This window comes from Somniosus microcephalus, chromosome 6 (assembly GCF_052327205.1).
Source record: "Somniosus microcephalus isolate GS21.2 chromosome 6, FLI_Smic_1.0, whole genome shotgun sequence".
In the NCBI taxonomy this organism is placed as follows: domain Eukaryota; kingdom Metazoa; phylum Chordata; class Chondrichthyes; order Squaliformes; family Somniosidae; genus Somniosus; species Somniosus microcephalus.
In genome coordinates, this window is record NC_140992.1 from 277,961,951 (window position 1) to 277,978,794 (window position 16,844).

Consider the following 16,844-nt stretch of genomic DNA (forward strand, 5'->3'; position numbering starts at 1 on the left):
TACTGAATTTGGATGATCAGCCATGATCTCATTGAATGGCGGAGCAGGCTCGAAGGGCCGAATGGCCTACTCCTGCTCCTATCTGCTATGTTTCTATGTTTCTTCCCTCGCCTACAGAACTGGTCTTGGACCATACTTTTAGGCCAGGCCCCTAATTTCTTTCCACCCTCCACCTCCCAAAACATTATTATGCAAAAGATGTATAAATGTAAGTTTAAAAATAAGAGTAAGTTGTATTATGAAGGATGGGCGAGGCCGCTAAGGATTCATGCTCGATATTGCATAGGATGGGAGTGTTGTTTCCTGAGGCTGTCATGGTAGAACAACAGATGGGACTGGGGCTCACAGACGGCTGTATTGTGACGGGATAAAGAGGGATTTTGAGTGATGGGGTCTGTTATGAGGGAGCCAGGTCAGAGGGACAGAAAGAAAAATACTGCAGATGCTCGAAATCTGAAACAAAAGCAGGAAATGTTGGAGACACTCAGCAGGTCAGGCAGCGTCTGTGGAGACAGCAGAGGAGTTAATGTTTTGGGTGCGTTTCGTTCGTCAGGACTAGACGTTGAGCGAGTTTGCTTTGTGCTTGCTTTCGGGAGTTTGCTGAACGCTTTGGCTACAGTGCTCCATTTGACTTCATGACACAACATTATCGGTGGGACTCGGGACAGCAGAGAGGTCTTTCATTTTCTTGTACAAGTAGCCTCTCCACGTGTGAGATTGAGCGACAAGTTTCAGAGCGCTGGTCAATTATGGAGGGCATTGGAGCTGAGGCTGGTTCCGTTCTCCAGTTCTCATATGGGGGTCACTGGATAGTGATGAGGAATGGGAGCCCTGGCTGATTTCAATATTTGCACCCCAGCTATGGCACTAACTGGCTCTGTACGGCGCAGTACCATGTTTGGCAGTGCCTTTATCCACGGGGCCATGGGGAATTGAAGAGACTTTGAATTTGATGTTAAATGTTGGGTCCCTGGGACTCTTCACTGTATTAAATAATACAGTTCCGTTTGCATCCTCGGGATATCCCAAAGCGCTTCACAGCGAGTGAATCAGTTGTGAAAGCAGTCACTATTTTATAGGCAAATGCAGCAGTCAATTTTCTCTCAGTGGGATCCCACAAACAGCGTTGAGATAGTTGACCAGTTAATCTGGTTTTGGTGATGTTGGTTGAGGGGGGCAATGTTGGCCAGGACACTGAGACAACTTTCAACAGTGCCTTGCAATCTTTACAACCACCCGAACAAGCAAACAGGCCCTTCCTTGATTTAACATCTCATCTCAAAGATGATACATATATTCCACTCTTAAGAAACATAAGAAATAGGAGCAGGAATAGGCCCCTTGAGCCCGCTCCGCCATTCAGTAAGACCATGGCTGATCTTGGGCTCAAAGCCAATTCCCCGCCTGCTCCCCATAACCCTTCACTCCCTTATCTTGCAAAAATCTGTCTATCTCCACCTTAAATGTATTTAATGACCCAGCCTCCACAGCTCTCTGGGGCAGAGAATTCCACAGATTTACGACCCTCTGAGAGAAGAAACATAGAAGATAGGAGCAGGAGTAGGCCATTCGGCCCCTCGAGCATGCTCCGCCATTTAATGAGATCATGGCTGATCATCCAAATTCAGTACCCTGTCCCTGCTTTCTCCCCATACCCCTTGATCCCTTTAGTCTTAAGAAATATATCTAACTCCTTCTTGAATATATTTAATGAATTGGCCTCAACTGCCTTCTGTGGTAGAGAATTCCACAGGTTCACCACTCTCTGGGTGAAGAAATTCCTCCTCATCTCAGTCTTAAATGGCTTACCCCTTATCTTTAGACTGTGACCCCTGTTTCTGGACTCCCCCGCCATCGGGAACATCCTTCCTGCATCTAGTCTGTCTAGTTCTGTGAGAATTTCATCAGTTTCAATGAGATCCCCTCTCATTCTTCTAAACTCTAGCGAAAATAAGCCCAATCGACCCAATCTCTCCTCATACGTCATTCCTGCCATCCCAGGTATCAGTCTGGTGAATCTTCGCTGCACTCCCTCCATGGCAAGAACATCCTTCCTCAGATAAGGCGAGCAAAACTGCACACAATACTCAAGGTGTGGTCTCACCAAGGCCCTGTACAACTGCAGCAAGGCATCCTTGTTCCTGTACTCGAATCCTTTCGCTACGAAGGCCAACATACCATTTGCCTTCTTAGCCGCCTGCTGCACCTGCATGCTTACCTTCACTGACTGGTGCACAAGGACACCCAGGTCTCGTTGCACATCCCCTTCTCCAAATCTATTGACGTTCAGATAATAATCTGCCTTCCTGTTTTTGCCACCAAAGTGGATAACCTCGCATTTATCCACATTATACTGCATCTGCCATGCATCGGCCCAATCACCCAACCTGTCCAAATCATACTGGAGTTTCTCGGCATCCTCCTCACAGCACACACATCCACCCAGCTTTGTGTCCTCTGCAAACGGAAATATTACATCCAGTTCCCTCATCTAGATCATTAATATATATTGTGAATAGCTGGGGTCCTAGCACCGATCCCTGCGGTACCCTACTAGTCACTGCCTGCCACTCGGAAAAAGATCCGTTTATTCCAACTCTTTGCTCCCTGTCTGCCAACCAGTTCTCTATCCAAGTCAGTACCTTGCCCCCAATCCCATGTGCTTTCTGAAATACACCACATCCACTGGTTCTCCCTTATCTATTCTACCAGTTACATCCTCAAAAAACTCCAGTAGATTAGTCAAGCACGATTTACCTTTTGTAAATCCATGTTGACTTTGTCCGATCCTGTCACTGTTTTCCAAGCGCTCTGCTATTACACCTTTTTATAATGGACTCTTAACATTTTCCCCACTACCGATGTCAGGCTTACCAGTCTATAATTCCCTGTTTTCTCTCTACCACCTTTTTTGAATAGTGGGGTAACATTAGCTACCCTCCAATGCATGGGAACTGTTCCAGAGTCTATAGAATTTTGGAAGATGACCAGCAATGCATCTACTATTTGTAGGGCCATTTCCTTAAGTACCCTAGGATGTAGATTATCAGGCCCTGGGGATTTATCGGCCTTCAATCCCATCAATTTCCCTAACACCATTTCCCTACAAATACTGATTTAATTCAGTTCCTCCCTCTCATTAGACCCTATGTTCCCCGACATCTTTGGGAGGTTATTTGTGTCCTCCTTTGTGAAGACAGAACCAAAATATGTATTTAATTGGTCAGCCTTTTCTTTGTTCCCCATTATAAATTCCCCTGATTCTGACTGCAAGGGACCTACGCTTGACTTCACCAATCTTTTTCTCTTCACATATCTATAGAAGCTTTTACAGTCAGTTTTTATGTTCCCTGCAAGCTTAAACTCATATTCTGTTTTCCCTTTCTTAATTAATCCCTTTGTCCTCCTTTGTTGAATCCTAAACTGCTCCCAATCCTCAAGTTTGCTGCTTTTTCCGGCCAATTTATATGTCCTCTCCTTGGATCTTACCCAAGAAATACCTCCTCTTCTCAGTTCTAAAAGGGCGACCCTTTATTCTGAAACTATGCCCCCGAGTTCTAGATTTCCCCCACGAGGGGAAACATCCTCTCTGCATCTACCCTGTCGAGCCCCCTCAGTATCTTATATGCTTCAATAAGATCACCTCTCATTCTTCTAAACTCCAATGAGTAAAGGCCCAACCTGCTCAACCTTTCTTCATAAGTCATCTCAGGAATTAACCAAGTGAATCGTCTCTGAACTGCCTCCAATGCAAGTATATCCTTCCTTAAATAAGGAGACCAAATCTATACACAGTACTCCAGGTGTAGTCTCACCAATACCCTGTACAGTTGTAGCAGGACTTCCCTGCTTTTATACTCCAACCCCCTTGAAATAAAGGCCAACATTCCATTTGCCTTTTCGATTACTTGCTGTACCTGCATGCTAACCTTTTGCATCAAAATGAGAATGGATTCACAATTCCATTCTGCAGATTTTTTTTTACGCTGCTTTTCTCCTTTGTTTTTCTGGAGCTGTGACTCTTGCTCGGGTCCCGATTGTCTTAATGTGCAGTGTACAGGAGACTGCAGGATTGCTCAGTTCCTGCTGGTGGTGCTGCCGCGGTGTCGAGGCATGATTGCGATCAGCAGTGCTGTCAATGTGAAGCCGGTTTTACTCTGGCTCTTGTTCAAAAGCGTATATGAAACATAGAAACATAGAAACTAGGAGCAGGAGTAGGCCATTTGGCCCTTCGAGCCTGCTCCGCCATTCAACGAGATCATGGCTGATCATCCAAACCCTAGCACCCGGTCCCTACACCGACAGCCATCCCACCCAAGCCCTATCCCCATACCCCCGTAACCCCACATATTTAATCCCCCCTATCACTAAGGGCCAATTTTTATCATGGCCAATCAACCTAACCCGCACATCTTTGCACTGTGGGAGGAAACCGGAGCACCCGGAGAAAACCCACGCAAACACGGGGAGAATGTGCAAACTCCACACAGACAGTCACCCGAGGCCGGATTTGAACCCGGGTCCCTGGCGCTGTGAGGCAACAGTGCTAACCACTATGCCACCAGGCGAGACGCGCCACTGTTTCATGAATTGTGAAGAGAGTTGGTGGCTCACTTGGTGAAGGTGTTGAGCATCTGAATCACACAGACCAAAAGGTTCCAGATTCGGTTCCTAATAGAAAGAGCTTGCATTTACATAGCGCCTTTCACAACCTCAGGATGTCCCAAAGCATTTTACAGCCAATTAAGCACTTCTAAAGTGTGGTCACTGTTGTGCTGTAGAGATAGGCAGCAGCCAGTTTGTGCAGAGCAAGGCCCCACAAACAGCAGAGATAATTGACCTGTTTTTGAAGCGTTCGAAGACCTGAAAAGTTAACTGTACCTTCCCCTCTGCACAGATGCTATTTTTTAAATTTCAGATTTTCAGTATCTAATATTTTGCTTTTTGCTTTCTGTTTTTGGTGGTGTTGGATACTGGAGAATGGGGGAGGTAAGGCATGGTTCAAGGGGTGTGTTTTGAGGTTGAGAAGGTGAAGGGGTTTTGGAAGAGAATTTGAGTGCACAGGGATAGCAACAGTTTCAGGCAGGAGAGCTTCTTCGTGCCCACCTATCCGCAGCCCACCTGTGTGTCAGCCATGGTTGCACTCTGGGCTCTGAGTCAGGTTGTGAGTTTACGTCCCCCTCCAGAGACTTGAGCCCATAAACTAGGCTGACGCTCCAGTTCAGTACTGAGAGAGCGCCGCACTGTCAGAGGGGCAGTACTGAGGGAGCGCCGCACTGTCGGAGGGGCAGTACTGAGGGAGTGCTGCACTGTCGGAGGGGCGGTACTGAGGGGGCGCTGCACTGTCGGAGGGGCAGTACCGAGGGAGCGCCGCACTGTCGGAGGGGCAGTACTGAGGGAGTGCTGCACTGTCGGAGGGGCGGTACTGAGGGGGCGCTGCACTGTCGGAGGGGCAGTACTGAGGGAGTGCTGTACTGTCGGAGGGGCAGTACTGAGGGGGCGCTGCACTGTTGGAGGGGCAGTACCGAGGGAGTGCCGCACTGTCGGAGGGGCAGTACTGAGGGAGCGCCGCAATGTTGGAGGGGCAGTACTGAGGGAGCGCCGCACTGTCAGAGGGGCAGTACCGAGGGAGCGCCGCACTGTCGGAGGGGCAGTACTGAGGGAGCGCCGCACTGTCGGAGGGGCAGTACTGAGGGAGCGCCGCACTGTCGGAGGGGCAGTACTGAGGGAGCGCTGCACTGTCAGAGGGGCAGTACTGAGGGAGCGCCGCACTGTCAGAGGGGCAGTACTGAGGGAGCGCCGCACTGTCGGAGGGGCAGTACTGAGGGAGCGCTGCACTGTCAGAGGGGCAGTACTGAGGGAGCGCCGCACTGTCAGAGGGGCAGTACTGAGGGAGCGCCGCACTGTCGGAGGGGCAGTACTGAGGGAGCGCCGCACTGTCGGAGGGGCAGTACTGAGGGAGCGCCGCACTGTCGGAGGGGCAGTACTGAGGGAGTGCTGCACTGTCGGAGTGGTAGTACTGAGGGAGTGCTGCACTGTCGGAGGGGCAGTACTGAGGGAGTGCTGCACTGTCGGAGGGTCAGTACTGAGGGAGCGCGGGACTGTCAGAGGGGCGGTACTGAGGGAGCGCCGCACTGTCGGAGGGGCAGTACTGAGGGAGCACCGCACTGTCGGAGGGGCAGTACTGAGGGAGTGCTGCACTGTCGGAGTGGTAGTACTGAGGGAGTGCTGCACTGTCGGAGGAGCAGTACTGAGGGAGTGCCGCACTGTCGGAGGGGCAGTACTGAGGGAGCGCCGCACTGTCGGAGGGGCAGTACTGAGGGAGTGCCGCACTTTCGGAGGGGCAGTACCGAGGGAGCGCCGCACTGTCGGAGGGGCAGGACTGAGGGAGCGCCGCACTGTCGGAGGGGCAGGACTGAGGGAGTGCTGCACTGTCGGAGGGGCAGTACCGAGGGAGCGCCGCACTGTCGGAGGGGAAGTACTGAGGGAGTGCTGCACTGTCGGAGGGGCAGTACTGAGGGAGCGCCGCACTGTCGGAGGGGCAGTACTGAGGGAGCGCCGCACTGTCGGAGGGGCAGTACTGAGGGAGTGCCGCACTGTCGGAGGGGCAGTACGGAGGGAGCGCCGCACTGTCGGAGGGGCAGTACTGAGGGAGCGCCGCACTGTCGGAGGGTCAGTACCGAGTGAGCGCCGCACTGTCGGAGGGGCAGTACCGAGGGAGTGCTGCACTGTCGGAGGGGCAGTACCGAGGGAGCGCCGCACTGTCGGAGGGGGAGTACTGAGGGAGCGCCGCACTGTCGGAGGGGCAGTACTGAGGGAGTGCTGCACTGTCGGAGGGGGAGTACTGAGGGAGCGCCGCACTGTCGGAGGGGGAGTACTGAGGGAGCGCCGCACTGTCGGAGGGTCAGTACTGAGGGAGCGCCGCACTGTCGGAGGGGCAGTACTGAGGGAGCGCCGCACTGTCGGAGGGGCAGTACTGAGGGAGCGCCGCACTGTCGGAGGGGCAGTAATGAGGGAGTGCCGCACTGTCGGAGGGGCAGTACTGAGGGAGCGCCGCACTGTCGGAGGGGCAGTACTGAGGGAGTGCCGCACTGTCGGAGGGACAGTACTGAGGGAGCGCCGCACTGTCGGAGGGTCAGTACTGAGGGAGCGCCGCACTGTCGGAGGGGCAGTACCGAGGGAGCGCCGCACTGTCGGAGGGGCAGTAATGAGGGAGTGCTGCACAGTCAGAGGTGCCTTCTTTTGGGTGAGATGTTAAACTTTCTGTCCTCTCAGGCGGGTGTAAAAAATCCACTGCACTATTTTGCAGAAGAACGCTCCCAGACCTCAGGAAGGATATATTGGCCTTGGAGGGGGTGCAGCGCAGATTCGCCAGAATGATACTGGGATTTAAAGGGTTAAATTATGAGGACAGATTGAACAAACTTGGCTTGTTTTCCGTCAAGTTTAGAAGTTTGAGGAGCAATCTAATAGAGGTCTGTAACATGTTTTAAAGGGATTGGGATAGTGTAAACACAGGTAGCTCGCTAAATGACTTGTAGTAGGCCGGTCCTACAGGCAGATGGCAGAAGCCCTCAGGGTAACCTTGCTGGATTTACTAAAGGTTACGTCACTGGGAAGACACAGCAGCAAACCGGTCCAGCAGGTTTCCTTTGAGGTTGCTGTGCGTTGGGACCCAGCAGAACAGTAGTTGAAGTGATCTGAGATTGTTATAAATCGATGAGCTGGTCAGTATTGTGAACATAAGAAATAGGAGCAGGAGCCGGCCATACGGCCCCTCGAGCCTGCTCCGCCATTCAATAAGACCATGGCTGATCTTCGACCTCAACTCCAGTTTTCCCGCCCGATCCCCATATCTCTTGAATCCCCTGGAGTCCAAAAATCTGTCTGTTGTGTATTGAAGGTTTTGAGCCCTCATTCCTTGTGTCTCTCCATCATAAACCGTTTCCTTTTAATTTTCTGATGGAGTTGGACTTGTATCCCCCCCACCCCCACCCCTGCCTCCCAGGCTTTGCGCTTTGAACCCAGGTGATGAAAGACCTCTTGTTGCAACATTTTTGAAAAATCTTAAAAAGCTTTCAGAGCAGATCAGCTTTGTTTTGTTGTCAGTTGTTGTTTCTGCAAAGCTGATTGACGTTTGGTTAAGGAGCTGCCTCTTCAGTTGCCGTTTCTATTTGTATCTAGTGCCTAAGGTGGAAAACCTGCCTCCAGACTAGTGGATTGTTCTGGAGATGGTTACCGGAGCAACCTATTTCAGACCCTCGCTTTTCGAGTGATTGTCGAATTCTCGATCTCCATCGGGAACCAACTTGTCCTCCTCACCATCATAACATTTGTCGGTCGGAGGGAGAAGCAAAATTAAGTTTTCAGTTTAGACTGTAGCAGGGAAAGGTTGTGTGTTTTGTACATATGTTGCATTGCAAGCGACTGGTGGGGAGGGGTTGTATTTTATGTTGCACGTGTTGTGTGGCATAAAACTGAGGAGGGTATTTGTTATACTGGGGAAGGTGTGTATGTTGCAAAACACAAATGGGCAAGGGATCAAGAGGTTGTGTGTGGATTGCACAGTCGAATCATAGACATTTACAGCACAGAAGGAGGCCTTTCGCCCCATTGTGTCTGGGATGGGGAGCAATGTGGGGGTTAGAGGGGGCTTGTGTGTGTTCTGATCATGTGATGGGGAGGAAATGAATGGAGGTTCTATGGATGGTTTGGGCACCGGAATGTGAGGTTAGGGGGGGCTTGTGTGTTGTACCTCGTGATGGGGAGGAGAATGGGAAGGTGTGAAACGGTAGAAGTTTGTTTTACAGCTGATGATTTGATCAGGGTGGGCGCTGCCTGTTGTGCAGAGTGAAACATCAGAGCTGGAAGGTTTTCTCTTCAAACTTGGCAGAATGGGGCCGAGTGGGGTTTTGGGGTTGACGTCATGTTGGGGTAATTTTGAAGGTTTAATGTTGGATGCTTAACCATTTGAGTTGAAAGCACTGCAAATACTTTCCAAATTAAGTATTGTTGAAAATAAAATGGCCCAGAAATTCGGGTCGGAGGCTTCCCGCGGGTGCAAGCCCCCGACCTGCACTTACCTAGCGGGCCGGCCGTTGAGCTGTGGGCCCGCGTGGGATTCCGATCCTGGGCCTGCTCCAACTGCCGGCGCGCAGTGCTTGCGTATCCCAGGGGCGCAGTTAGTTCAAAGCGTCCCCTGGGATCACGTGGGCCATGGGGAGCCAATGGTAGCAGGGAATGCTTCATTCATAAGTTTGACAGGAAGAGCTATAAGCCCAAACATCAGTAAAACTTCAAATACATTTTTTTAAAAATCACATTTTTAAAATAACTATAAATTACATAAAATAACTATTTTAAACAATAATTTAAATTTTTGAAAAAATTAATTAAATTTTCTAAGGGCTAAAAATAAACTTCCCTTTAAAGTATTTAAAAATAATAAAGCTGTGGAAATTTTTTTTTTTAACTTTAATTAATTCACCACTTACCTTGTTAAAAGCAGGCCTTGCGCCTGCTTTTTAAATGTGTAATTCCTGGAGACTGACCCTCCCGGAGAAACCTGGAAAAAAAACGTAAGTTCCAGGCGCACGCACTGCCTCTCCGGCGTACGCGTTCGACCTCTGAACCCCTTCCTTTAAGGGAACAGAACTTCCGGTTTCCCGCGCATGCGCAGTGCATGCACGAAACCGGCACTTCCGTTGGGCCTACGGGTGAGTCCACCGTGCGTACTCACCCGTGGAGACCCGAATTTCTGGGCCAATGATTTTTCCTTTGCATTCTTTTCCACATATTCCCAATGGAAAGCCTTGTACCATTCATTCGTTTGAACTGCATCTATATTGGTGTAGGCCAGTTATTTGGTCGTCCCACTCTGTGCTTGGCTGTGTGTAGATTCATCAATTACATGGTCTCCAATTGGGCAAGGCGCTTGAGATGGATAACAAACTGGTGGCATGATACCAGCAAATGGCGCTGGACTTGGTCTGGGTATCTTCACTCGACCAAGCTCCACCCTCTTGCTGGTTGGTATTGGATTGCTGTGTAACACTGCGCAGGTGTTACCACCCACTCAGCTTGGCACTGGTCTCCAGCTGATGAGATTGTCCTGAATTCTATCTGTCACAACTGGAGGATCTATGTCAGCTCTTTGGACCCTGCTTAACTTCAACTTCTCCAAGACTTGGTTTATTGGGGAGTAACATTTCTCCGATGGTACGAATTGAACGAGAAGTTTGGACGAGGGGAAGAAGTTTAATTACATGGAAACATAGAAGATAGGAGTAGGCCATTCAGCCCCTCGAGCCTGTTCTGCCATTTAATGAGATCATGGCTGATCGTCCAAATTCAGTACCCTGTCCCTGCTTTCTCCCCATATCCCTTGATCCCTTTAGCCTTAAGAAATATATCTAACTCCTTCTTGAATATATTTAATGAATTGGCCTCAACTGCCTTTTGTTGTAGAGAATTCCACAGGTTCACCACTCTCTGGGTGAAGAAATTGCTCATCATCTCAGTCCTAAATGGCTTACCCCTTATCCTTAGACTGTGACCCCTAGTTCTGGACTCCCCCGCCATCGGGAACATCCTTCCTGCATCTAGTCTGTCTAGTCCTGTTAGAATTTTATAAATTTCAATGAGATCCCCTCTCATTCTTCTAAACTCCAGCGAGTACAAGCCCAATCGACCCAATCTCTCCTCATATGTCATTCCTGCCATCCCAGGTATCAGTCTGGTGAATCTTCGCTGCACTCTCTCCATGGCAAGAACATCCTTCCTCAGATAAGGCGACCAAAACTGCACACAGTACTCAAGGTGTGGTCTCACCAAGGCCCTGTACAACTGCAGCAAGACATCCTTGCTCCTGTACTCGAATCCTCTCGCTATGAAGGCCAACATACCATTTGCCTTCTTAACCGCCTGCTGCACCTGCATGCTTACCTTCAGTGACTGGTGCACAAGGACACCCAGGTCTCGTTGCACTTCCCCTTTTCCCAATCTATTGCCATTCAGATAATCTGTCTTCCTGTTTTTGCCACCGAAGTGGATAACCTCGCATTTATCCACATTATACTGCATTTGCCATGCATCTGCCCAATCACCCAACCTGTCCAAATCATACTAGAGTTTCTTGGCATCCTCCTCACAGCATACACGCCCACCCAGCTTTGTCTCGTCTGCAAACTTGGAGATATTACATCTAGTTCCCTCGTCCAGGTCATTTATATATATTGTGAATGGCTGGGATCCTAGCACCGATCCCTGCAGTACCCTACTAGCCACTGCCTGCCACTCGGAAAAAGACCTGTTTATTCCAACTCTTTGCTCCCTGTCTGCCAACCAGTTCTCTATCCAAGACAGTACCTTACCCCCAATCCCATGTGCTTTAACTTTGCACGCTAATCTCTTATGCGGGACCTTATCGAAAGCCTTCTGAAAGTCCAAATACACCACATCCACTGGTTCTCCCTTATCTATTCTACCAGCTACATCCTCAAAAAATTCCAGTAGATTAGTCAAGCATGATTTACCTTTTGTAAATCCATGTTGACTTTGTCCGATCCTGTCACTATTTTCCAAGTGCTCTGCTATTACATCTTTTATAATGGACTCTAGCATTTTCCCCACGACCGATGTCAGGCTTACCGGTCTATAATTCCCCGTTTTCTCTCTACCACCTTTTTTAAATAGTAGGGTTACATTAGCTATTCTCCAATCCATGGGAACTGTTCCAGAGCCTATAGAATTTTGGAAGATGACCAGCAATGCATCTACTATTTCTAGGGCCACTTCCTTAAGTACCCTAGGATGTAGATTATCAGGCCCTGGGGATTTATCGGCCTTCAATCCCGTCAATTTCCCTAACACCATTTCCCTACAAATACTGATTTCATTCTATTCCTCCCTCTCATTAGACCCTATGCTCCCCGACATCTCTGGGAGGTTATTTGTGTCCTCCTTTGGGAAGACAGAACCAAAGTATGTATTTAATTGGATCTGCCATTTCTTTGTTCCCCATTATAAATTCCCCTGATTCTGACTGCAAGGGACCTATGCTTGACTTCACCAATCTTTTTCTCTTCACATATCTATAGAAGCTTTTACAGTCAGTTTTTATGTTCCCTGCAAGCTTACTTTCATAATATATTTCCTCCCTGTTAATTAATCCCTTTGTCCTCCTTTGCTGAATCCTAAACTGCTCCCAATCCTCAGGTTTGCTGTTTTTTCTGGCTAAATTATATGTCCTCTCCTTGGATCTTATGCTATCCCTAATTTCCCTATTTAGCCACGGTTGAGTCATCTTTTTTGTTGTATTTTTATGCCAAACAGGGATGAACAAATTCTGTAGTTCATCCATGCGATCTTTGAATGTTTGCCATTGCCCATGCACCGTCAACCCTTTAAGTAACATTCCCCAATCAATCCTACCCAACTCGCGCCTCATACCATCGTAGTTTCCTTTATTTAAGTTCAGGACCCTAGCCTCTGAATCAACTACTTCACTCTCCATCTTAATGAAGAATTCTATCATATTATGATTGCTCCTCCCCAAGGGGCCTCGCACAACAAGATTGCTAATTAATCCTTTCTCATTACATAATACCCAGTCTAAGATGGCCTGATCGCTAGTTGGTTCCTCAACATATTGATCCAGGAAACTGTCCCGTATACAGTCTAGGAATTCCTCCTCCACAGTATTGTTACTAATTTGGTTAGCCTAATCTATATGTAGATTAAAGTCACCCATGATAACTGCTGTGCCCTTATTGCACGCGTCCCTAATTTCCCGTTTAATGCCATCCCCAACCTCTGCATTACTGTTTGGGGGTCTGTATACAACTCCCACTAACGTTTTCTGCCCCATGGTATTTCTCAGCTCTTCCCATACAGATTCCACATCATCAGAGCTAATATCCTTCCTTACTATTGTGTTAAACTCCTCTTTAACCATCAATGCTACCCCACCTCCTTTTCCTGACCTTCCTGAATATTGAATACCCCTGGATGTTGAATTCCCAGTCTTGGTCACCCTGGAGCCATGTCTCCATAATCCCAATTATATCATATCCGTTTACATCTATTTGCGCAGCTAATTCATCCACCTTATTACGAATGCTCCTCGCATTAAGACACAAAGCCTTCAGGCTTGATTTTTTTAACACTCTTAGTCCTTTTAGAATTATTATTTACTGTGGCCCTGTTTGATTTACACCCTTGATTTCTCTGCCTTCCACTTTTGCTTTTCTCCTTCCTGTCTTTTGCTTCTATCCTTGCTTCCCTTTCCTCTGTCTCTCTGCACAGGTTCCCAACCCCCTGCCATTTTAGTTTAAACCCTCCCCAACAGCACTAGCAAACACTCCCCCTAGGACATCGGTTTCAGTCCTGCCCAGGTGCAGACCGTCCAGTTTGTACTGGTTCCACCTCCCCCAGAACCGGTCCAATGTCCCAGGAATTTGAATCCCTCCCCCTTGCACCATTCCTCTAGCCACGTATTCATCTGAAATATCCTTCTATTTCTACTCTGACTAGCACGTGGTACTGGTAGCAATCCTGAGATTACTACCTTTGAGGTCCTATTTGTTAATTTACCTCCTAACTCCCTATATTCAGCTTTTAGGACCTCATCCCATTTTTTACCTATATCGTTGATACCTATATGCATCACGACAACTGCTGTTCACCCTCCCCCTCCAAAATGCCCTGCAGCCGCCCCGAGACATCCTTGACCCTTGCACCAGGGAGGCAACATACCATCCTGGAGTCTTGTTTGCGGCTGCAGAAATGCCGATCTATTCCCCTTACAATAGAATCCCCTATCAGTATAGCTCTCCCGCTTTTTTTCCTCCCGTTCTGTGCAGCAGGACCGCCTATGATACCAGGAAGTTGGCTGCTGCTGCCTTCCCCCGATAAGCCATCTCCCTCAACAATATCCAAAGTTGTATATCTGTTTGAGAGGGGGATGGCCACAGGGGACCCCTACACTACCTGCCTGTGCCTACTACTCTGCCTGATGTTCACCCATTCCCTTCCTGCCTGTGCAGCCTTTACCTGCGATGTGACCAACTCCTTAAACGTGCTAGCCACGATGTTCTCAGCATCGCAAATGCTCCAGTATGTATCCATTCGCAGCTCCAGCGCCGCAATACAGTCTGTCAGTAGCTGCAGCTGGATACACTTCCCGCACACATGGTTGTCAGGGACACAGGAAGTGTCCCTGATTTCCCACATAGTGCAGGAGGAGCATGCCACGGGGCCTAGCTATGCTGCCACGACTTACCCTTTAATTAATTCAAATTAAATTAAATCAAATCAATACCACTAATTACACTACAATTAGATGATATACTTAAGGGCCCTTGTTTACTAGCACTCCCCGCTACACAACAGAGACCCTAGAAAGTATAAACCACAAAAATTAAGTTTGGAAAAAAGCGAGAGAGAAATACTCAGCAACCAATCACTTACCTGCTTTCTGTTGACGTCACACTTCGATTATTTTTTACTTCTCTCTCTCCCCGCTCCTTAAATCCTCGGTCTCTGCTCAGTCTCCACCCAGGGCCGCTCTCGCTGCTGCCGCCGGTGAGTCTGGGCCGCTCTCTCTCTCCCCGCTCCTTAAATCCTCGGTCTCTGCGCTCAGCCTCCACTCAGGGCCGCTCTCGCTGCTACTGCCGGTGATTCTGAGGTGTTTTTCCTGGCTAAGGAAAGCTGGTCTCTGGAATCTGGGGCAGAACCTTAACCGTAATAAACTGTTTGACATAACCACAAACTCTGTAACCAGGGCCACAGACTCCATGTGTTAAAAGGGCAGAGGTGGTAATTTGTTCAGAATTAACAAATTTTCACAGTGATTGGAGCATGCATAAAACGGGAATAACAACAGAAAATGCTGGCAACACTCAGCAGGCCAGGCAGCACCCATGGAGAGAGAAACAGAGTTAACGTTTCAGGTCTGGGACCCTCTGTTTCTCTCTCTACAGATGCTGCCTGGCCTGCTGAGTATTTCCAGCATTTTCTGTTGTTATTTCAGATTTCCAGCATCCGCAGTATTGTGCAATTATTATATGTATAAAACGGGACTGCTCAGAGGGGAGAATGGTGGCAAATTCAAAAGGGAGCTGGATAATTTATAGGTGAAAGAAGGGATTGAACTTTGGGACGAGCCAGATAGATCACAGTGTTTTGTTTTTATTCGTTCCTGGGATGAGGGCATCGCTGGCAATGCCAGCATTTATTGCCCATCCCTAATTGCCCTTGGGCAGGTGGTGGTGAGCCGCCTCCTTGAACCGCTGCAGTCCGTGTGGTGAAGGTGCTCCCACAGTGCTGTTAGGGAGGGAGTTCCAGGATTGTGATCCAGTGACGGTGAAGGAACGGCCGATATATTTCCAAGTCAGGATGGTGTGTGACTTGAAGGGGAACTTGGAGGCGGTGGTGTTCCCATGCGCCTGCTGCCCTTGTCTTCCTAGATGTCATGGGTTTGGGAGGTTCTGCCAAAGAAGCCTTGGCGAGTTGCTGCAGTCCATCTTTGTCTGGTGCAACAAACCACAATTAGTATATCCCATCTCCTTCATTCTCTACAGCCATGATGCCCTGGGCTCTTCACCCTGGTTTCCAGCCCCATTCTCTGACTTTATTCTGAGGCCGCCGTGAAGCGGGACATTTGACCCAGCGCTCTCCACCACACGGCTTCAACCGGCAGCCCTGCCATAAACCACCACAGCAGTGAGCTGCCAACCTCAGCACGGCTGCCCAGCACGGTACCAGGCCCTTAAAGGTTTAATTGTGAAACCAGGGTCGAGTCCCCCACAGTGCAGGGCGCCAAGGTGAAGAAAATAAGAAATGAGATAAACTAGGAGGTTGAGTCGCTGTTGTTGCCCCAACAGTTGATGTTTTAAATAGGCAGCCACACCTGGCAGAATCCGCCTGAGAACTGACAGCTCATCGCTTGGCTTTTGAGAGGCCCAGGCTTCAAGCAAGCAGTTTTCACCCTGGTGCTTTCTTGGCATTCTGGAAACACCTCTCCCCTCGCCTTCCCCCGGCAGACCAACCCCCCGCTCAGCCCCTCTGGCAGCAGCCGTGCTGAGGTTGGCAGCTCACTGCTGTGGTGGTTTATGGCAGGGCTGCCAATTGAAGCCGTGTGGTGGAGAGCGCTGGGTCAAATGTCCCACTTCACTATGGCCTCAGAATAAAGTCAGAGAATGGGGCTGGAAACCAGGGTGAAGAGCCCAGGGCGCCAAGGTTGTAGAGAATAAAAGAGGTGAGATTTACAAGTTGGGTTTGGTGCACCAGTCAAAGAAATGATCACTCCAGGGCGGAGCAACTTGTCGTTCACACACGGGAGCCGATGCCTTGTGTGGGCCACTGGTTTTGTGTCTGGTGGTGTTTTGCTCTATTAATTGCTATCTGTGGTTTCAGCAGGCCATGACCATCTCTTCAATCAGGCCGGGACACCCAATGCAAGCCAAAGTAGTTCAGTCTGCAGCCACGCCGGTTAACGTGGCGCCTGTCGCTGCCTCACAGCCTACCGGCACGCCAGCTCACGCTCCGGTAAGTACGACGCCAGCCTGGCGATACCGCGCATCCCTTGACCAAAAGCTGCGCCGCGCTGTGCGAAGCTTGCATCATCCTGCCCGCTAACGGCATTGCGTCTGAAAATGCAACACCCGTCGTTGGGGCTGCTTCTGTAATGGAAGCTTGCACTGCTTTTGGTGATTGTGTTGTGCGCAGTGGCTCCATTGCTGGACTAGTAATCCAGAGAGCGTGATTTCAAACCCCAGGGCAGTTTGAAAATTTAGAATTCAGTTTTAAAAATCTGGAAATAAAGGTGACCATGAAGCTGTCGG

At 49.2% G+C, this 16,844-nt stretch overlaps 1 protein-coding gene across 2 annotated transcripts in view; it reads left to right on the forward strand.

The window, feature by feature from the left end:
- The window catches only part of LOC147116754 (transcription initiation factor TFIID subunit 4), a 508,321-nt gene that overhangs the window by 135,287 nt on the left and 356,190 nt on the right, over positions 1-16,844 (forward strand). For both annotated transcript variants that reach the window (XM_085991896.1, XM_085991897.1), the window contains exon 3: positions 16,420-16,548. In XM_085991896.1, coding sequence (XP_085848022.1) covers positions 16,420-16,548 — 129 coding nt within the window. The remainder of the gene's footprint in view (positions 1-16,419; positions 16,549-16,844) is intronic.